The sequence below is a fragment of the Rhodamnia argentea genome, chromosome 11, assembly GCF_020921035.1.
Source record: "Rhodamnia argentea isolate NSW1041297 chromosome 11, ASM2092103v1, whole genome shotgun sequence".
NCBI classification, from domain to species: Eukaryota; Viridiplantae; Streptophyta; class Magnoliopsida; order Myrtales; family Myrtaceae; genus Rhodamnia; species Rhodamnia argentea.
The window spans coordinates 10,012,230-10,035,672 of NC_063160.1; the positions used below are offsets into that span (position 1 = coordinate 10,012,230).

Sequence of the window (23,443 nt, forward strand, 5' to 3'; positions counted from 1 at the left end):
TAAGTTAGATCACTACCACAAAGAACCCCAAACCAGTACATTTGTGACAAATGAAAGGTAAAAATCCCAAGCCGATATATCCGTTAGCTGCTATGAGTCATCTAACTCGGCAATTTGACCGTAAAATTTAACAGAAACTAAGCGATAGTAAATTTGTCACGGGTATACCAGTTTGAGATCTTTGATAGTAAAAAAATTAATTTGTGATAAATTTATTGTATGTGTATAAGTTTGGAGTTCGTGGTATTAACATTATTTTTAAATATTTTATTTTCTAGTATATGGGCACCCAAAAAGCTGGTTTGGCCCTCATTTGTCGAATAGCAATAATAACAGACAGTAATAATAAATAATCGGTAGACTATAGGCTCGAAAGCTCTTTCCACATAGCCAAGGCGGGAAGCCCGTTTCTTAACATTGATCTTTCGGCATGTACGCAGTGCATCGCAAATCCTTAAATCACATGGAATTCATCGAAATCATAGCATGCGACGTATTTTGCTCGCACGCGCTTGCTACACTTAAAAATCGTCGACCTTCGATTTTTTTTTTTTTTTTTTTTTTGGGTGGGAAAGAAAATCCTCATTTCACATGAGAGGAAGATACATATCTTCAAGACTAAATCAATCCCAATGAATTATCGTCTAGTGCAAATCTAAAAAATAAATCAACTTAATATAGTTTGTAGAGACTTGCTCACTATATAAAAACGGATTTGTGATAGCATCATAGCATAATCGGCGGCTGTTCATCGAAATTCGCATTATCAATGATGAGCACACATAGAGATTTCTCTCTCTAATAGCTATGGCTTTGCCAAAAAATGATGCGTGCTTAGGTTCTGCGTCCCTAGCACCATCACACCATCACCATATAGAGATAATAACAACACAAATAGGTTGAAAGAGCGCAAATAAGGCCTTGTGAATCCCAAATCTCTTTTTAGGTCGGGATAGATGAGTTCCGAATCTAGATTTAACTCTAAATCGGGAGAGAAAAGCTGCAAAATAGATATTAGTTAAGTACAAAATCGGAGATGCCCACCATTGAACACGTGAAATTTAAGAAGAAATATCTATGGAAGGCTGGGTTGTGCCGCAAAAGCGGACCTTTATTTCGAGGTCCATGACTATGAGTCCGGTCGGTACTTGAATTTTTGAAGTTGTAAGATCCGATTATTGGTCTTCACAGAGATTAGAGTACTTCTAAATTTCTAAGGAATTGACCATATAAATTCTCTAAAATATGTATAACGCTTGATATCGAGTATTTAAATCCTTAGATCATATACATATTGCTATTTGGATTTACATATGTTTTAGCTTTTGGTTTTTGGAATTTTTTCATTGCTTCTTACAATAAGATACATTAGTTAAACTCCTTGGGTAGGCGCAATCAGTCGGGGTTTCGTCTTTTTACATTCAGTATTTAAGTGCGTTTGTTTAACTGAAAACTTTTTAGTGAAGAAAAATATTTTCTGTGAAAATCATTTAAAAAAAAATAATTTTGATTTGTTTTGTGATTTAAAGGAAGTTTGTTTTGCCGAACGAAGTTCTTGTTTTCAGTATGTAGAAAACATTTCCTATGGATTGACTATGTTTCCGTCACCCAAACATTGGTAAATCGAAAAACAATTTCCTTATCACGGTTTCCATCAAATAAACTTGATCTTAATTGAAAATCAAGTACTTATCGGCATTGAACTTCTGAGCTACCTGAGAAAATTTATTTCCTTTCTCCACATTTGAAAATCGATGCCACTTAAATTTTCACTAATTTTACTTTCCGATCTAATTTGAACAAGAAACCTATGTTCGACGATCGAATTGAGGCACAAAGTTAATTACCAATATTTAATGTGGCCTTTTTGCTAATATTTGTTGTTCTTCAAAACACGTATCCAAATGGACAGATCGCATTCAATATCGAGAGACACATGAATAAATATCTATCTTTTGCCTAATAAATCCGTTTTAATAAGAGGAGCAGGTGATGTGAGACTTTTGTTGCTTTAGGGAGGGAAAAGTCAACGAGATGACAACGGTGAGAGGATAGGAATCTAAGGAACCGGCATGCGGGTCAACATGGATGACATTGAATAGGGGGTGTTATGGTCTTTTCAATTAATTTTTTGTTATTTTTTTCCTATTGGGCTGCACGGCGAAGCAGGAGGTGCAATTAAAATAATTCAGGAAAGTGAAAGTGATGGGAGTCAAAAGGCCCAAAATAAATAAATAAATAAACGCCGGAAAAGGAGACTCTTTGACCATAATGCCCTTGTAGGAGAACGTGATTACCGACCACCCAAATAAATAAAAAACAAAACGAGAAGTTGCGTCAGCTCAGCTGTAACACAACTATATCAGTCGTGAAGAACACAGTTTTTTTTTTTTTTTTTTGGGGTCAAAGTGAAGAATACAGTTTAGTCAAAAAGAAAATTGCACAAATTTTTGTTCATCAACAATGCAAAAGTACTTATCGTAAGTATCGTTATGACAATCGATGTGTTCAAAAACTATAATATTTTCTTTTTTTAGTTAGTTACTAAGTGTCTGGTATTTTTTTGTAATAAAATTCGAGAATTACACTTATAGCATACAAGACGAAGCATAAAATTTATGTATGATGCAGAATAAATACTCTTAACTCAACTGTTTACACAAATTAATACACTAAGGGATGAAAATTTTAAGCCAACTAGGAAATTTGCATATATATCCGAGAATCATCGAAAATCCTTGTTGTGCATGTGACGATACCGATCATTTTGCGTGCAAACTTAAGACGTTACGTGTGGGGGATTAGCGTCCGCAAAATACGCCCTTTCGGTATTATGTTTTTTGACTTAGTCATTTAATGCAAATATCAAAATAATAACCTAAAGTCAGGTACATGTAGTTTTCTTTCGAATTTTGAAAATGAAAAACTTTATCACCTACCCACACATAACAAATACGTGACCAGATGTAAAAAATGAAATAATGGGTGAGCCTGCACATAATAAAGTGATTACAATTTATGATTAAACATACCAACGTAAAAATTGTTAGTCCTGAACACAATTCACATAAAAAAAAAGCACGTACTTTATAAATTCTTAAGATACTTGTTCCATTTATTTCGCGAAAAATGAATAATTTGAAAAATATTTTCATAAAAATGACCAATTATATCGCTTGAAAAAGCCAACGAATGAAAGATATTTACATCGTCTAAAATAGTACTTAGATATAAATTATTGTTGGTAATGAAAATATTTTCTTATCGATAAATCATTTCAAGTAGTACAAATAATCATTTCAGAAAAGTATTTTTCACGCGGGTTCATGACAAACACATCTTGTGTTTGGGTTCCTCCAAGGTAGAGAAATCCCAGAGAGAGAGAGATAGATGCATTTGCCTGTAGGAGTCCACGTCATCAAGCCCTGGTGGTGGTCAAAGCTTGATTACTGTAGACGATAGAAATTGCCTCTGATATAGATGGACGACTATGGAAAATTTGGCTGCTTCTTACTGTTATCCCCTAAAGTTCCAAGGGCTGCCCGGTTAATTCATACCAAATTCTCCACTGGCATTCCAAAGAGAGAGAGAGAGAGAGAGAGAGAGAGAGAGTCAAAAGGCGAGAGCTTTCCCCACAATCTCACGGTTCTTCTCTCTTCTTCCTCCTCCTCCTCCTCCTCCTCCTCGTGATCGAGAAAGCACGAAACTCAAGCACGCTCAGAACTCAGGATTGGGTGGCCCAATCGGAGATTTCACTCGGAAACTGAAGCAGAGCAATATTGGAGCAGAGCAAAGACGAAATGGTCAAACCCCCCACCTCAGTTTTTCCTCCTCCTGCAAACATGTCCCAGGTTCCCCCTTTCTTCCACGAGCATTTATGGGGGTAGATGGCCCGCCACCATCTTTAACTCCTCTATTGACTGTCGAGAGTCTCTCTGTCTCTTCATCAAACACTTCGAGCTCAGAGTCAAGAATTCGCTCAATTTGCTCTGTTTCTCGACTTCGACCTCTTTGATCAGCTTTTTCCCACCCATCATTTCGCCGAGAAGAAGAAGAGGGTAGGGAGTGATTGGTTCGTCTCTGGCCACCCTCGGTCGAATATGACCCTCCACCAAGCAAAACTCAGCATCACAATCGCCATCTTCGTCATCGTCGCCAGCGTTGCCGTCCCAGCACCTCGAGCCAGAGCTCAGAACTCGACTTCCCTCTGCGACCGGACTTGCGGGACCGGAGAGTCGGCGAAGCGCGTTGACTACCCATTTGGGTTCTCGAGCGGATGCGAGATCAAATTGAGCTGCACGCCCGTCAACGCCAATGAAAGCGAGATCACAATCGGTGGATTCCGGGTCCTCAACGTCACCCGGTCGAGCATCCTGGTCAGCCTCCCTGCCGCCTGCGACCGTTCCGTCTGGTCGGTCTCCCCGCTCTTCGCCGCCAGCTACGCGCCCACCTGGGCCAACGGCTTCCTCCTCCAGAACTGCTCGACTCCCCCGAGCGGAGGTAGCTGCCTCATACCTACCAGCTTCGTGAAGGGCCGGTTCGGGGCCGAGCACTGCGAGGCCAGGAGCGACAACATAAGCTGCTTCTCGCCGGAGAACAGAGGGTTCGACGTGATGGGGTACGAGGTGGTGGGGGGGACCGGGTGCAAGTTCCTGTTCTCGGCAGTCTCGGCGGTGGGTTCGGACGAGAACTCGCTCGAGTTCCAGGTGATCGAGCTCGGGTGGTGGATGGCAGGGTCCTGCGGAGAAGGCGGGAAGTGCGGGGCGAACGCGAACTGCACGGAGGTGCGGCTCGCCAACGGCGGGAACGGGTCACGGTGCGAGTGCAGGGAGGGGTTCGAGGGCGACGGGTTTGCCGCCGGCGGCGGTTGTCAGAGAGGTGAGTCGACTCTGACCCGGATGAACATGATGATGCATCCATTCACATTTTACCCATCTTGATTTATTTCATTTTCTAAATATGTACCTATAAATATTATTTAACATTGTGGAAATTCGTATTCCCACGTTTACTTTTGGAAGTAATTTGGTGGTCGGCCTAAAAATTTTGCTTTTTGACTAGGGCAACAATCGAAAGTAAACATTCGGGTGCGATGGTAGCTCATGTCGTAACATAACATGCAGAGGAAGCGCACGTCCTTTGATTTGGTCAAAGCGCGGTCGTAGAGTCCATAATGACAAATAATTAAATAAATAAATGAAGAAATGAAGAAGCAACCAATAAGACGTTGACGGTCTCTTGAATGAGGTGGGCGACACCTGTAGAACCTTCAAGGGTCGTTAATGGCTACTCGTGCCCTAGTGTTCACCTGTCTTCTTCTCAACAACTCCATCATCAGTCTTCTTTTTCTTCTTCCATTAACGCGAGGGGAGGAAGAAGACTGCAGAACTTTTGACCGACAGCCTCAGGGTCAACACATTTCCGGTTCAGGTTTCTGTTTGGCATGGGGGGTAAAGCGGTTTAGGTTCTCATAGGTGTCGGATGAAATCTTTGACCATTATGACATGTTTGGTGGGCATCAAGTGGTTACAGCTTGCCATTTTTTCTCACCTGTGAATGATGGGCTGGAAACAGTCATGTGCTGAGAATAGCAGAGGTGTTGAAGGCTGAAGACTCTTTTGTCGAAGTCAAGACTTTCGCCGCCTCTTGACTTTCCATTTTTGGATTGCATGAAGAAGCTGCTCTCTAGTTTTTGCAGCAAATGTAGACCGGTTTATGCAGTCCGGGTCATCACGCCTTCTTGAGGATGTGGCTTTAGTAGTTTTTGGTAGTTAATGTCAGCCCCAGTCACGTTGTGCTGCCAAGACTCCGGTGGAATGTACTTTCGAGGGTGCGGTCTCTAATAGGATCGTGTTTTGACATGACATGATGGCAACCCCTTAACCAAGAGAAGGGGCATGGAAATGACCGATTCTGATTCTGTTGGAAATGATAACTTTTGGGGTTGAACTTTGCTTAGTTCAGGTTAATACCAGCAGATGCTGCATTTTGCTCCTCTGCTGACGAATAAAAGCAACAGAAGCAACTTTTTGGCTTGATTTTGTGCTAATGAACTCAGTTTATCATTCAGTACCGAAACAGTTAATCCCATATTACATTGTGTATTGTTGAATGAGGCTAGTTTCCAGAATGGAGCGAAACTGTGATAACTCTAGAAATATTTTGATTGCTTGCCCGATATGTGGACTAAAATAGTTGCAGGGCCAAGGTACATGACGACGCCACAGAGTGCTGTGAGGAACTAGTTTTGCGGATTCACATTTTCTTCATCCTTCCGACCTAGATAGGCAACAAAATTTTCAGACCCTAGTTGAGTTTCTTGTTTCAATGCCTTTGCAAAAGATTTCTGTCCCGGATAATTACACATACAACAGCAAGAACGGGAAGAGTATGTGTGCAAGCATCCCCGATAGCAAGCACTTTTGAAGGCTTTGATGCCATTCGTTAAACTCTGATCTGGTGCTGCAAAAGCGTCTCTGCTAATCGTTGCTGCACATGTTACTTCTCTGCAGTTTCAAGTTGCAATGCTTCGAAGTACTTCTCCGGTGATTGTAAAGGAAGTTCAAGGATCGGCCTTCTTATTGGAGGTACGTAATCTCGACTATCCTGGAACATATTACTAGCTGCAGAGTTCTTGACTCATCTGTCGTGCTACCATCGACACCATTACTTAATGTCGTCCGGAGGATCTTTCCCTAGACCGGATTAATGCTTCAAATTAATGCTCGCACTTCGGCATGTCGCCTTTTGAGATTTGAAGCTAATAGTCGACTTGGCTACGGTCAAGGTCATTTCTCTCACTTTTATGTCCAATTCAATTCACATATTACGTTGAATGAGATACTAGATTGGGAAGGGTTCTGTTTCTCATCATCTGCATTCTCTTAGATACGAGAAAAGCATCATTTTACCTTTCTTTTTGCTCTTAGGGCTGATTGCCGGAGCTTCCACAATGGCCGGCCTAGCCGGTATATGTTTTTTCATCCGACGCCGGTCAAGTTTGCTCAGAAGCCGGATGAGTGCAAAGCGGCTTCTGGATGAAGCGGCTGGGAACTCCAGCGTCCCCCTGTATCCATACAAGTACATCGAGAAAGCTACAAACAGATTTTCCGAGAAGCAGAGATTGGGGAACGGTGCCTACGGGACGGTATATGCCGGGAAGCTCCACAGCAACGAGTGGGTTGCTGTGAAGAGGATCAAGAATCGGGACACAGACAGTATCGAGCAAGTCATGAACGAGATCAAGCTCCTCTCGTCCGTCAGCCACCCGAACCTTGTCCGCCTCTTGGGATGCTGCATCGAGAGAGATCAGCAAATACTAGTCTACGAGTACATGCCAAACGGAACTTTGTCCCAGCACTTGCAGAAAGAGAGAGGAAAAGGGCTTCCGTGGACGGTAAGGCTCACTATCGCCGCCGAGACGGCCAATGCCATCGCATACCTCCACTCGGCCGTGAACCCTCCCATCTACCACAGAGACATCAAGTCCAGCAACATCCTCTTGGACTACAGTTACAACTCGAAGGTGGCGGATTTTGGCCTCTCCAGGCTTGGGATGGTGGAGTCAGAGCTGTCCCACATCTCGACGGCTCCCCAGGGGACTCCGGGCTATCTCGACCCTCAGTATCATCAGAACTTCCACCTCTCGGACAAGAGCGACGTGTACAGCTTCGGGGTGGTCCTCGTGGAGATCATAACCGGGCAGAAGGTGGTTGACTTCTCCCGGCCGCACACTGAGATCAACCTCGCCGCACTCGCGATCGATAGGATCGGCAAGGGCTGTGTGGACGAGCTCATAGACCCAATCCTGGACCCGCACAGGGATGCCTGGACGCTCTCGTCAATCCACAAGGTGGCCGAGCTGACCTTCCGGTGCCTCGCCTTCCACAGCGACACGAGGCCATCCATGACGGAGGTGGCGGAAGAGCTCGAGCACGTCAGACAGAGCGGGTGGGCACCATTGGACGAGGATGTGGCATGCGCCGCATCGTCCGCGGCATCCATCTGTTCGTTGCCTTACGAGGTGAGCGTGAGGTCAACAGGCGGTGCGTCATCGAAGAAGAAGACCGGCGCAGTGAACCAGAAGCTGTTGGTTCCACCGAAGCCGGCCGAGTGCTCGAGCTTGGAAGAGGTGAAGGACAGCTCCCCAGTCTCTGTCCAGGACCCTTGGTTGAGTGATCAGAGCTCACCTTCATCAAACAGCTTACTGAATAACGCGATTCAGCGATGAACGAAAGGGGATCTAATTTCCGTGTTTTGCCCCCTTATATTTGCCAGGACTATCTTGTCAATAAACTTTCAGTTGGTTTGCAAATTGGGTTACACTACATCCCATATAATGATCACAAATTTTACACAGGCAAAAATGACATTGCGGCCGATTCAACCGTAGAACGGCTCATGTTGGAGCACTTATTTTCTATATCGGTTATGTGATTGACGCGGTGTCCCGTCTCACTATGTTTTCCATATCCTAACTTAGGACTGTAGGATGTCAAAAAAGCCTGCGCTGGTACCATTAGACTAACTCAAGCTCGAAACTTAAAAACCCACCAATTTAAACCGTCTCCCTCCCATCCCTCCCCTCTCCCTCTCTGTAAAATGAGATGTCATAATCGAGCCCTACTTCATCTCCTTCCCCTTCGACTTCTCGTTGAGGACAGCCGAAAAACTCTGGCGTCCCTATCTCATCTTTACGGCTGGCTTCCCCGAGCACGTGCTCCCATCCTCTTGCCCCTGCCCTTTTTGTGTTCGGCGACTCCTCTGTCGACTGTGGCACCAACAATTTCCTCGGTAGTCTGGCGAGGGCAGACCGCCTTCTTTACGGCCGAGACATCGACACCCATGAACCCACTGGCAGGTTCTGCAATGGACGAATCCCGGTCGACTATCCCGGTAAATTCACCTCGCTTTCTTGGTTTTCTTTGATTTCTTGAATGACCTTTCATCTTGGACATGAAGAAATTTCATGAAGCGCTAAAAGACGTGGAGGGTCCCAAATTTAAGTCATTCTTTGAAGATCTAATTAGTCAGTCTGATCATCGATTTCTTTTTAATCAGCTCTAAACCTCGGTCTTCCGTTTGTACCGAGTTATCTTGGATAGAGAGGACGGGCGGAAGATGCGATTCATGGAGTGAACTACGCATCTACCAGTGCCGGATTAATCTTCCCAAGCGGATAGGAGATGGTACAACTTATTGGAAAATATGAGAGAAATGAAGTAATAATGTGGTCAGACTTTGAGACATGTAATAATTGTCTTTTAGGATCAATTTGCCTCACGAAGTTGCTATAGGTTTTTAGCAAATTCCCTTCAGGATATAACAAAGTCACGGTGAGAATCTTGGATAGCAATTCCAATAAATCTCCTAAAAATCTCTGCAAAACAATAAAAGATGACTGTCTCTCTTTTAAAGGATAACAAAAAAAATGAAACACACCTCTTGGTGTCCGAACTTCACCTATTCATGTCCGAAAAGTCGCAATTCGAAAATGACTATTCATGTGTACTGTTGCGTGTTTGAAAATTGTAACTCTTCATTGTATAAAATTCGAAATTAAATAATAAAATAGAAATTAACTTGAAATTAAATAATAATAATAATTAACTTTAATTCCTAAAGTGAATAGTTGCACTATTTCGGTAGTATCTAATAATCGTGCACCTATACCCATTTTTTTATTTTGAAAGACTATAATAGCCTTCTAATTAATAAAGAGACTTGCACTCTTCTTTCTAGCCTATGTGGGATTAGAAATGCAATTTTTTGTTTTGTTTGTTTCAAACAAACTTCAACACAACTTTCATGACATCTCTCGTAAAAGGAAATGGGTGTTCTGGAAATTTCGCTATTGAACCACTCATCACTAGTAGACTGACTTTGACTAGTAATCCTATGAAAGGTCAACATGTCTCCTTTGCTCAGCAAGTCCAGCAATTCGTAGACACAGGCCAGCAGTTCATTTTGAATATAGGAGAGGATGCTGCGGCTGATCTCATCTCGAGCTCGGTGATTTATATCTCGGTTGGAATCAACGACTACACACATTACTTCTTGCCTAATGTGTCCGGCCTGCAGAGCCTGTACTTACCGGCGTGGAGTTTCAACCATTTACTGGCCTCATCCCTCAGGCAGGAAATCAAGGCTGATACTGTGGCCCAATCCATTCAGATGCATAACCTTTGAATTTTGCAGACATTAAATTTAATTATAAGTACTAGTGGTAGGTGAGGAGGAGCAGGGTGTTTTAGTGTTGATTATTTGGTTGATGGATTGCCAATATGTATTTGATTATTTGGTAGGTGATGAGGAGCTGGGTTTCCTGTGGATCTTAGGCCAGTTTCACTTTGTTGACAGGCTCAGGAAGCTACTGGAGCAATTAAGGCCTCCTTCTGTGACTGAGCTATTGCTCTCAGATGCTGGTGATCATATACTTGAAGGAACTGTAATGAACTTTTTCGCCGTCTGCCGCAAGGTGAGCATCTAAGAAGTCATTCATTTTAACCCAAATTCAATTTCCCTAAAGGTTATTGGTCATGCTTCATTAACTTGTCATTTTTTATAATAGTCACTAGTTACAGCTTCAATGCTCGTGGATAGATATTTTGTGTTTGTTGTTCTCAATATGTTAGCATTTGCCATGGCAGGTTTTGTCCGCTAGATACGTCTTTGGTGCTTCTGATTTCATAACAGAGTTGTTTGGGTGTTGAAGAAAGTTGAAGCAAAAGAGCCCGATTTTCATTCTCTCTTTAGACATTGTACTTTTGATTTCATAAAGGTTTGAAGGTTTCTTTTATTGTTAATGGAGTTGGTACTATCTCTTATTATGCATGTTTGACTGTGCTTATTACGAATTTGAGTGTATTTAGTGAACTTACATAATGCTTCCAACTTGGTGTAAGATTGGACTGGTTGGTTTTGTTAAGCCCATAGATTACAGAGTTTGGGATCGATGCTACACCTGGAAGATTCCTTTGTCATGAGTTGCCTTGTTATTCTTTATGGCAGAGAAAACTTGTTCCTTGAACTGTTGAAATGGAAGTTCCAGTGATCTCCGGCCCAACTATTGAAATTTTAAAATCTATGGGATTTTGGAGGCTGATTTGAAAAAAAAAAAAAAACAACAACAACAACCTTGACCCGACCCGACCCTAATATCTGGGACAAATTTGGGTATCGGGTCTACACCGGTCGGGCCGAGCTTGGCTTCGTTGATTTCGAGTCGGACCGGGTCTTATAGAGACCCGACCCGACCTTGCCATTGACACCCCTACTTAGGAGGCATATGGGTCCGGGGATTAAATTAGTTACAATTGTATATCCATGTAAACGCTAATGCTTAACAGTTAATCCATCCCGTGAGTATCCGATCAGAGCGCCTTAAAGCGAAGATCCATTGCACTTCTATCGTTTAAAGTTTCCCAGGTGTTTTTTATGTTTTGGCTAGACCTAACACTTAGAGGAGGTGAATAGGTATTTGTAATCAAACTTTAAAAATTATTGCGTAAATAAAAAAATCAAGTGTTTTTTTTTTTTTTGTCAGAAAATAAACTACTTCATTCAACTAGTCAAAGATGAAGGGCTTGAAAGAGGGGCCTCAATACATAAAAGATTCCAAAGAATTTAGGGGGGGAGACACAACCCAATTTAAAGGTAAGTAGTTTTTTTTGCGGGCTCTAGCGATCCTATCTGCAACTAAATTGGCCTCTTTAAAGCGATGGACAACCCGAATATTGGAAAAAGAGAGTAGCAGGTCCTTGCACTTCATGATAAGGGCGTGACTATCCCACGTGAACTGATCTGAGCTTCTTGAAGCGTTGACTAGTTCTAAACTGTCAGTCTCCAGTATTACTTCCTCGTGTCTAAGAGAGAGAAACTGATTTAGGGCTTCAAAGAGAGCGTGAGCTTCAGCCGTGGACGCCGAAGACATCGCCACCAATTGTGCAGCTCCATCCAACAATTTTCCGGTGGAATCTCGACATACACATGCCACAGAACCTTCCGTCGCCCCAGTTTCGTAAGATCCATCAATAGTTATTTTAAAAGATCCATCTTTCGGGGGAATCCAAACTCTTGACGAGCCCGCAACTCCCTCGCCTGATTTGCTCGATTTTTGGTTCCATCTTCTAAAACTCTGCAATCCTGCTAAGGCTGTGTCCACAAGGTTGCTTGGGTCAAGCTTTTTTACTCCCGAAAATGGCCTGGTTGCGCAATTTCCAGATTTGCCACAAAACCGCGGCAACGGTCTCCATATCTGGTAAGATGCTCAAATTCTTTTTGATATCCCCAAACCAGGTCTCAATCTGAGTAAGTCCCCGAGTAGGAGCAAAAGTAGTCAGCAGAATCATGCAACGCTACTACTGAAAAAATTGATAGAAGCAAGTAAATAGTATAAGACAATGCACAAGAGATTATAATGGCTTGGCTTTTGGTAAGGCTACGTCCATTTTCTCACACTAACAGCGTACTGGCTGGATTTTATTAAGTAATCGAATAAAAGATTATAGAAAGGTGTGATTGCTTGACCATAAGCACTTCCGTAGCAGCAAGTGTTGTCTCTACCAAGGTTGTTCCACTCTGCACACTTGACTTTGTATACACCTCTCACAAGATGTCAAGTAAACGCTCAATTAGACAATTTGCACAAATAAAGCTCTTTTGAAATAATGATGATGAAGTCTTGATCTATCCCTAGTCTTCGAACTTAGTGCTCTTTATACTCCTCGTCTTCTAAGCATTCCACCGGACAAAACCACTTTGAGGATCAATCTCAAAAAAATTAGTTGTTGGTTGATTGATGAATAAAGATCACGAGCCATTAAGGTGAGAACGATCAGAAGTTTGAGAGAATTTGTTCGCCCATACAATCAATTCCTAGAATCCTTAAATGAAGCTTTCTAACAAAGGAAATTGTCTATGGATGATTGCCAATCAATCATGATTTCTCATATAGAAAGTAGTGAGAAAACCTTTGTGATTGATGGTCAATCAATTTTAACTTAGAAACACAATCCTAACCAGATAATCGATCGTTAGTGAGGAAAATTTAGCCTACTCAATAAACAAGAATAAGATTGAAGTAAATAGTGAGGATTAATCTGAATATTTAAATAAATCTCCCATAAAATCTCGTGTGAGTCTGCTTCCGTCGTAATTCCTGCTTCTATCAAAATAAAAGCGTGAGGTTCACTCAGTATAAAAGGTGTAGGGATATATTTATAATAAATCCTCATTGTATAGATCAAAGTCTTTACAATAGATTGCCCGAGTTTTGTTTTCTTCAAAATCAAATATAATATTCTCAATAATCTCCCCCTATTTTGATGGAGACAAAACCTTTCAAGCATTTTAACTTTGAAAAGATTTTGACAGACAGATACTTGTGTAAGTGAGATCGATTTCATTTTAGATCAAAATAACACAAGTACTACATCATAGGCAAAAATATGAAAATAAAATTTAATTGCTTGTTGTTCTGCCTCTCCTCTTTCAGAACATAGGTTAAAAAAAAAAAAAAAACTTACTACGGATCGTACTACGATGCCTTGAGCTTCAACTTCATGTGCTTTCTCTCACTTTTTGTCAACATCATAAATAGGCATTAAGAAAATCATAGCAACATAGCAGCAAAAGAACGCACAATCTTATTTATAGATGCAACTTATAGTACCGAGGTACGATGCACTTCATCCAAAAACAAACATCGAGCAAACAACATTTAAAAAGTTCAAAACAACTAGGATGAAATTAGGTTCTTTGGAAATATTTTTCATGATGGTGTTGCTGATGATGAGAGCTTGTAGGTAGTGATGTTAAAAGGGGCTCGAACAAGGTTGAAGGTGGATAGCTCATTCAGCCTCACATAAAAAACCCCAGTCAGGTTCTTCATTTCCTTAGCCAACAGAACCTGATTCTGGATAAACTGAACTAAGTCCCTCGAAACTCGATCTTGTGCTTTGTTGATGTCCTCTCGAAGAAGTGCCTCTTGCTTCTAAATCCTGTCAGCTTGAAGTATGTCAATCTACTTCCTGAGTTTGTCTTGTACATCTTGAAGATTTTTCCTAATCTTCATAAACATGTTCAGAATCTTGACAAGAGTCTCCCCCTGAGAAGATGAATCTGCAAGAAGGTTAGTGAAATTCACTTCTTCTCCTACTGTAACATTCAGCCTTGAACTTCCTACTCGATTGTTCCTCAAGAAAGCAAAATATTCTTCCTTACGCTTCCTCTCTTCTTCTTCCCTTTTCTGTCTCTGTTCCTCTGCAGCTTTCAATTCAGTGGACTTTCTTTCTTTCGCTGCCTCAATCACTCATTCAATGGCAGCAGCAGCCTCTTGCTGTGCTTTAGCAATTTTCTCCCTCTCTAAAAGGGCTTATGCGTCTGCTTTCTCTTTTGCGATTGCCACAACCTGAGCTCTGGCCTCTACCAATGCCTTTGCGTGTGCATCTGCATCTGCCTTTGCCAGTGCTTTAGCTTTTGCTCTAGATTTCTCTCTATTTGAAGCATTAAATTCTCTTATTCTGTCTTCATACATCCCAATTGCTCTTTCCTGACTCTCTGTCAGATCCTTCTCAATCTCATACAACAACGATCTCTTTTCTAAGAGCACAAACTCACCTTTGTCTAGTGACTCTTCCAGCCTTTCTTCTATCACGGCATTGGTCTTCCTTCTACCCAAATGAGATGTATCACCAGATATGGTGGTGTTAGAGTCAGTGGACTTACTAGAGATGACAGTCATCTTTGCCTTCTTTCTCTTCTTCCATTGTCGAGAAGAATCAATAGTAGCTTTCAGTGGAGTCTACTTCTTAGGCTTGCTCTTTCTACTGGTAAGTGTAACAGCAATGATCTCTCTGGCTCTTTCATCAATATTGCACCCAATCTTAATGATGTTTCCGTCTTTATCCATCCACCCATCTAGATTCATAGTAAAATGCATCTCAAACAAGGTGTCTGATCCAACAGTCATACCTGGGGTATCTCCTGCATCATTCTTGGGGGTGGCTTCACCTCCAATGCTTTAAAGATCCTTGCGATTAGCGCACCATAAGGTAATTGCCCTACCTTCGTTGTTACTGTCCTGTACATATGAAAGATGATCGTATGTGCAAGAGAGAAGGGCAAACCTTTCACAATGGCAGCAATCATTCTAGCCTCATAGCGCAATACATCAGTAGTAGATGAAGCCTGAGGTCTTATGCAACCTATAAGGATCTTATGTACAATCCTGTACAACAGAGGCACGGATGTATACTTGATATATCTCCCACTGGTTCTAGTGAAGTTATCGTCTTTTGTGATCAGTTTGTAGGCCTCCTCTGGCTTTGCATCTATTTTCACAAAGTTCAATGCTTTTACTCCATCAAGAGATGCCAACATATTAGATTTGACCACATACCAATAATCACCAACCGTAAAAGTCATTCTATTTGGATCATTCGAAAAGTAGAGATTTGAATAAATTAGGGCCACAAACTCAGGATATACATTTTCTAACTCTGTGCAGAAATTAATCAAATCCAACTTTTCAAAAATCTCTATTATAGCAATCCCATGACCACTAAGATATTCAAAATCAACTATCTTCTGGGGCATGACAATTCTTTCCAAGAAATCATTAAAGGAATCCAAATGATCCTGACTTTTAAAGATCTTTAGTCTAAACTTAGTGTCTTTTGCAAAACCATCAAAGTGTCGAAAGTTATTGAACACTTAGTCATCATCATCACTGATTTTCACTCGTGACTCTATCTCCTTTGCAATTTCATCCTTAGACTTAGAACTGCTAGAGTTCTCTTCAGCAATATCATCCAACTCTTTGAAGTCTGGACCACTTTCTCTTTTCCTTTAGGAGTAGCAGCACTCCTTTCTATCAACCTAGTAGAACTAGCCAACGTTTCCAACTTCTTAAGTCAACATCCACTTCAGACTCAGAATCAAACCCAAAATTTTTCACAAACAACGCAATAACATTATCATTTAACCATGATTTACACATAAGAGTAATAGATTTCTTAATACCTTTTAGTGTGTCTAAGGAAGTAGGGGTAGTGCTTTGAAAACCTGACCCAAAGTGAGACTCGGTTTGTCTGAAAAACCTGAGTGGTGGAGTCCTTTGGAGGCGAGTTTGCTGACCCACTCGATCCAAACTCCTCCGACGAACCAGACAAGCTTTCACTATCTTTGTCCAGAAGATCTAACTTGATGGACCCTTTGTCGAAAACCTAGCAGCCACCGCCGAGGATCTCTGAGAGCGATGAGCTGATTTGGAGGCTTTCTAGGAACTATGCTTGGTTGATTTGCGAGGCATTATGAGCCATGTGAAGGGTTTCAAGCGGAAAGATTGAATTTTTATAAGAGTGCGAGAGAGGGTTTCACAAGAGCGGTTGAAAGAGTGAAGAGCGAAAGTGATGTGATGATAAAAAACAAGATAACGGTTCGGTTTTTATAGAGAGAAGGTAGTTTTCAAAAAGGCAATTTTTGAACAATTTTCAAAAAAGCCCGAAAAATTAGGGATTTTTGAAAACTGCAACAAGCAGTTATTTTTGGAAAGGACAAAACTGAATAAAATCAAACATTCAATAATGTTGAAGATAGGATTTGATATTCTAGATTGATTGCACAAAGCTTTGATTGATTGATTCAATCAATCCATAAGATTCGATATGTAGTCCACAAAACAGGAACAAGATTATTTGTTTCCTTTTCGTAGTTTCTTGTATCATGTAATTATATATCCTCTTGTACATCTAAAGTATTGAACAAAATACAATCTTAGTCCATCATACTACGTCTTCACTCTCTATGACTTCTTTTTCATTTTCTATCATGGTATCAGAGCATTCGGTTCTAGCCTACTTCCGCAAAATTTCTTTGATTGCCTTCGGTTAGTTTTCTAGTCTTGTTATTGTAGAAAAACATAGTAACCTACAAAACAAGTTAGCGCTCATATTAGGAATCAATTTTTATCCTCGATACCACGCCAAAAAATCAAGATTCAAATTCTAGAGATAGTCATGAGGAAGATTGCACCTCACCTCCAAATCAGACTTCGAGTCAAATCTATCCAAGTAAAGAGGAACCGACTGTTACTCAAGTACCATCTAACCCGGTTTAGTGGCCACCAGTCCACTGGGTCCCTATACAAGGCCAATGGATAGGCGATCCAAGCCAACCTTTGCTTTAGCAAGTTACGTCTGAAGAATCAGCTATTGGACGTGGAGGTGGGATAAATAATGGTGGTCAAGGTCCTTTTGTTTATAGTGGACTAGGTTGGTCACTTTCGGCGTAAAGAGCCGAATCCATGCTAGCAAGTCTAGGGACGAATCCCTATCCATTTCCCCAACCCGGCTATCTGTCGTATGCAATTCTCGTGATTGAAGGCAGGCCGGAGCCCGTCGATCCAATCTACACGTCATCGGCAGACGGATCGAAGTCACGACTTATTAGCCACAACTGACAGGACCAGAAAACTACTCAACTTGGTCTAAGGACTTCCTATGAGCACTTGTGACAAAGGAAAAGGATGGGTTCCTTGATGGAACCGTCCCTTTTTGACTTATGATCAACTACAATGACATTGGCACATGCAACCAGCTCGTTCGCATATGGATCAGAAATTGTGTGTCTTCCGAAGTCGTAGCTGGACTACCTCTAATACAAGACTCAAATGTGATGTGGAAAAACATCCATGAGATGTACGTAAAGCTAGATCAAGCAAAAGTCTTTTCACTCACTCAAGCCTTGTTGGAGTTGAAACAAGGAAACCTCTCCGTTACGGCTTACTTCAATTGGCCCTCGACACTGTGGAATGAGCTTGAGGCGACCGAGGAGCAATTGGAAGGACCCGAAGCCACCTTGAAGTAGTACCGAGCCATAAAGGAACGAGAAATAGCGACTCGATTTCACTTGAGATAAAATCCAAGAAGGAATAGTTCTTGTGAAGTCCCAGGTCACCACATCTATCGAAGTTTGGCTTTCTCTTTACTTGTTGAGTTTTAGTAACGATGTGAACTTGCATAAATCTGGACTACTAAACTTCAAGAATACAAACGAAACTAAAGTCAATCCCATCAAACAATGAATACGGGACTCGAGGCAAGGTTGAAGGGAAACATCAAAAGGTTGTTATTATTTTAACTATTCATAGTAGGTCATATTTACAAGCTTGGATACTAGTTCCACTATTAGTTGGCGCGTCTGGGAGGCTTAAAGTACTTACTTCCCAAATATTCACTAGTCACCATACTCCAAAAAGTCAGTCTTTTAGTCATCCTTCATATCTTCTAGCTCTTAGATAGGTCTATCATGGACCGTTCCTCCTCAGATGCGTCGTCCCCTTCACTTGGATCTTCGATCAGGATCTGCTCAATGAGTGCATCGAACACGTAAAAGGGAAATGGTCCTACCAGCTGCTCCCCAATCGGTACGTACAAAGCGTACCAACGATGCGAAACTACACCTATCGGTGCTCCCTCGTCTACCCAAAGTGTGGCGGCATACATAACAAGTTTTAAATGTGGGGCATCTAGGTGTATGAGGTCACGTTATACAGCCCCATAGTCTACGAGGACCCTAAAATGTCTAGTTGGAGCTGCTGTCATATTTGCTAATCTGAAAGATAAGCCACGACAAGAGTGAGCTCATTGCTCAGCAAGAGAAACATCCAATTGCATCGCACCCAACCTTAAACTATCAATAACAAGTGCACTTAATCAAGGCGTATGAAGATAATCAAAACTAAATGCGTTAGCACCCTATCCGTCTGCAATACTCTATCGTACACCAATGTAATCGGCTCACATGCCATAGAACAACCTTTTAGTCACAAACTCAGCATGCATATGTGTGAATATGAATGGCATATAAATAATGTAAGATTAATGTAATTTTTAGCTCAATGCGCCAGCTACCGTCAACCAAGAGTTGACCAGCATTGCAACGCCTCCACTCCGAGGCATCGTGGGCACAAGCCACGGCATCCCTGCACACAACTCAAAGGCATCCCAACTTCTTTCCGGGTATCAGTGAATCCATATGATTACCATTCATGCTGTGGTGCCATACATGTCCAGATGCAAAAATGCAGGGCTTATAAACGGTTATAATTCCTCACTCTTAGATGCCAATCGTGCCATTCTACAACATAATCTAATTCGCCGAGACAACAGAACATTACATTAACATATAGTTCACCCTAACATAGCACTCATTAATTTCCCCATTTAATGAAGCAATTTCCCATAAAAGATCACCTAGCCTCACAGTTTTCCTCGCTTACCAATAACCCGACTTGCTTGTGCACTCACCAAACTCACGTCCATTCGTGAAGCCTCTAGGCCGAATCAACCATCCTCTAACGTGACACCGATTTCCCAGCTACTCAACCTATGTCCAAATTGCCATTCACTACCAATTCTTTTCATGAGGCCATCCGACTTAACCCGCGAACCATACTTGGCTAATTAACTAACGTTAAGACTACACAACGCAATTGGAAGAATTTCTTGCCTTGTTTCCTGGAATGAGTTGCCGTTCGCCTTGCCCTTTCCTCCGCCGTTTACGTCGCTGGATTGCTGCGATTTCCCTTCCTCTGCTTGTTGATCCAGCGAGAAAATGGTGAAGAAAAACCCTCTTCACCAGTTGAATGCATGTATATATAGTGGTGGGCAAGAAAGGTGAATGTGACACCAAGGATTACATGTGGCGTTTTGCATGTAAGGATCTTTTGTGTGACCTAATGCAGCTGCCAACCAGCCGTTAAGCATGTCATTTTTACCTTCCCTTTACACGTCCCTTGCCATAATCTGCCATTAGTGGCTTCATCTTTGCCACTTGTCCCATGAGTCTTCTCTTGCTCCTTTTATTTATCCATCTTGCATGTACTTACATGCAAATGAAAGGAAAGTTATCTTTCTTGTCATTTGCACGTAGCCACTCACTTAGCCCCCAGTTGGATGCATTATCAACAATAATTTCACTAGTCCAGGTGAAGATCAAGCTACCCATGGTCACAAACAATGCATACCATTAACATTTATTAGGATCTTAAATTAACTCTTGGAACCCGCCGAAGTCTATTCTTGCAAACCTGGATATGTCGAATCCGAATTACTCAAGGATAATACATTAGTTTCCCCGTTACGTGTGATTTAATTATCGCACACGTCCTTATGGTTCTTGACCATACATGATTTGGCAACTATGGTCTGACTTATTTCCATCAACGTGCAATCCTCAAAGTACACGTTCCCAATAGATACACTTAACCTCCTCCTTTAGTTGATGTTAGCAGTGTGAACCTTCTTGTCATGAGTCAGCTTTCTAATCCGTTTCGATCTTCCTTGATCGATTAGAAACTAATGCAAGTGGGATGTGATAGTTTCCCCTCATCTTATAACATTTTGTCTTCAAAATTTTAGGGTTTAGTTTATCATTCAAACATATAAGGGTATTGTTATTTCATCAATTCTTCACTTTCCCAAGTAGCTTCTTCTATACCATGATGTTGCCATAATACTTTTACTAAGGGAATGTTTTATTTCTCAAGACTTGTTCCTTTCGATCCAAATCCGTATAGGTTTTTCCGCGTATTTAACCTTTTCACCAACCTTTATGGTCTCATAGTTCAACACATGGTCGGGATCGGGTTGGTATTTCTTTAACATGGATACGTGAAACACATCATGTTTGTTGGATAGTTTCGGTGGCAAGGCTATTCTATAGGCCATCTCTATGACTCTTTTAAGTATTTCAAATGGTCCAACATAATTTTGGCTGAGCTTATCCTTCTTTCCAAACCTTGATATACCCTTCATTGGAGAAACTTTTAGGAACACATGATCACCAACTACAAATTCTAATGGTTTTCGGCATTTGTCGGCATAGCTTTTCCGATATTTTGGGAAGTTTTAAGCTCATCTCTCACTACCCGTATTGCATCGGTCATGATTTGTACAAGTTCCGGTCTTGTCAATTTCCGTTCTCCTACTTCATCTTAACAGATAGGGGTTCTACAACTTCGCCCATATAGTGTTTCGAATAGTGCCATGTCGATGCTCTATTGATAACTGTTGTTATAAGTGAACTCCACTAAATGTAACCTTTCATCCCAATTACCTTTAAAGTCCAAGATGCGGGCCCTCAACATGTCTTTCAAGGTTTGTATGACTCGTTCTGATTGTCCGTCAATTTGAGGATGGAAGGTCGTGCTAAAGCGAAGCTTGGTTCCTAAGGCATCTTGGAGACTTTTCCAAAACTTTGCTATAAACCTTGGATCTCTATCCTAGGTGATACTTACAAGAACTCCATGTAGTCTCACTATATGTTGAACATATAGGTTAGCCGGTTTCTCTAAAGAATAGTTGGTCCGTCTTGTCAAGAAATGAGTTGATTTGGTTAAACGATCGACTATAGCCCAAATAGACTCATAACCTCTTAAGGTCCTCGTCAATCCTTATACGAAATCCATTGTGATGTATTCCCATTTCCATTCGGGAATATCTAGAGATTTTAGCATGCCAGTGGCTTAAGATGTTCTCGCTTTCACTTGTTTGCACGTTAAACACTTTGAAACATATCTTGGGATGTCAATGTGACACCCTAAAAATTCGTAGTCTGTAAGAGACTGAATTCAATAAAAAGGATAAAAATTGAATTTCGGTCGGTACAAAATTTTGGATCGTGAGGATGTAAGTGACAATTATTTGGACGATTTCCGAGTTATCGTTTGGTTTAGATTAGGTTCCAATAATCTTAGTCGTCGTGAATTAGGATCGAAATCTTCGCGCCCGAGCCTAACCCGCGAAATCCGAATTTTATTCTCAGTCGGTTGAGCCAAAATTCCACTCGGTCTCGATTTATCGAATGACTATTTTGCCCTTCTTCTTTATGTACAAAATGCCAAATTATTCAAATGTGGTGGGCCCCATGTCTCTTCAGCCATGCCCCCACCTATCCATCAATCATCATCCATCACTCATCTCTCTCTCTTCCTTTTTGTTCCCCCTCCCACGTGCTCTCTTTTCCCCCTTCTCTTTCTCACCTGAACACTCTCTCTCCACCTCACATCACCCTCTTTCCCATGTGCTCTTCTCTTTCCTTTCTCTCTTCTCTCTCCTCCTTCCCTCACCCACTCACCCGATCTCTCCCTCTTTCCCTCTGGTTTTGCGACACCCCCCAACAGACGCTCTCTTATGTCGCTACTTCACCGCCTGTCCACGCTTAGCCGCCACCTCATCTCACCACTCCACCGCTTCACCGTCCTCGTCGTCGCGCCGTCAACCTGCTCGGCCGCTGCTGGAGCTTGGCCCGAGAACTAGCCAAGACCCAGATCTGGCGATCCGAAGCCCCGTTGTCCTACTCGTCCACCCGTCGATCGGTCGCTCGCCGTTGCTGCGCCGCCGCCGCTCCACCTCCGCTGCTGCCACGCCTGGAGTCCCGACAACGGCTGTCTCGAGTCCCGTAGCCCTTCGTCGCCGTGCTGGCCCCACGATCCGTCGAGATCCAAGACCTCGACCCCACCCGAAGCTCGGACGCCCGAGACCCACTAGATTTGGGTGTTCCGACCGTCGAAATCGCAGCCCCGCCGTCGTCCCGAGAGTGTACGGTCGAAATTTCCATTCGGTGAACAGTGCGGACGAATAGTGCGGATGAACAGTGTTCAGTGAACAGTACGGGTGAACAGTACCTATGAATAGTGTTCGGTGAACAGTACCTCGTGAAATAGTGACTCGCCGGCGTGAACAGTACCTGGCGTGAACAGTGCCTCGCTGGCCGTGAACAGTAATTCCGGCGGTGAACAGTATTTTTCGACACCCCCGCCTCGAAGTTCGTGCCCGACCCGACATCGACCGCCGTTATTGTGAGTCGACTTCTAAACCCCGATTAGGGCGCTAATTGCGCTCAGTTAGTGTAATTAGCGGTAATTAGTTTTTGTAATTAGAGTAATTAGCCTAATATGATATTTAGGTAGCTTAATCGTGGTCGGTTAAATAGAGACTGGGTTTAAGTTAAATGACCACGATTAATTAAGTCGGTTTGCTAGTTAGGATGTCTGCGGCTATTTGGTAGTAGATCGAACCGATTGTTTGGGCGGTGATTGCCGGTGTGTGATCGCGAGCGAGCGATAGGACAGGGCCGAGTGGACGCTTGATTGGTGGTTGGCTTGGAATTTCGATGGTTGAATTATAAATTTTGATTGACTTTTATCGTCAGATTATTGAAAGATATTGGGCGATTGTCCTGATTGCGTGTCTGGATGCTTGATTTTGCGTGTTGGATGTTTTGAGCGAAAATTGTGGGTGTCGGTCCCATGTTGTTAGATGCAAAGTCTGGTAGACAATTTGTGCATCCATGCGAACCGAGTGAAAGCAAACCGCATATTTTTAACATGAAAACGGCATGGTGCCGAGTCTTTGATCATGAATGCATGAGCATTCGG

General features: G+C 42.2%; 1 protein-coding gene across 1 annotated transcript; it reads left to right on the forward strand.

Moving 5' to 3' along the window:
• The first annotated feature begins 3,539 nt into the window (after positions 1–3,539).
• On the forward strand, positions 3,540–8,366 carry LOC115752394 (wall-associated receptor kinase-like 14). Its single transcript, XM_048272242.1, has 3 exons — positions 3,540–4,878; positions 6,513–6,587; positions 6,930–8,366. Exons 1-3 carry the CDS (start codon positions 4,101–4,103, stop codon positions 8,228–8,230), a joined length of 2,154 nt encoding a protein of 717 aa, XP_048128199.1. The 5' UTR covers positions 3,540–4,100; the 3' UTR covers positions 8,231–8,366.
• The last annotated feature ends 15,077 nt before the right edge of the window (positions 8,367–23,443 follow it).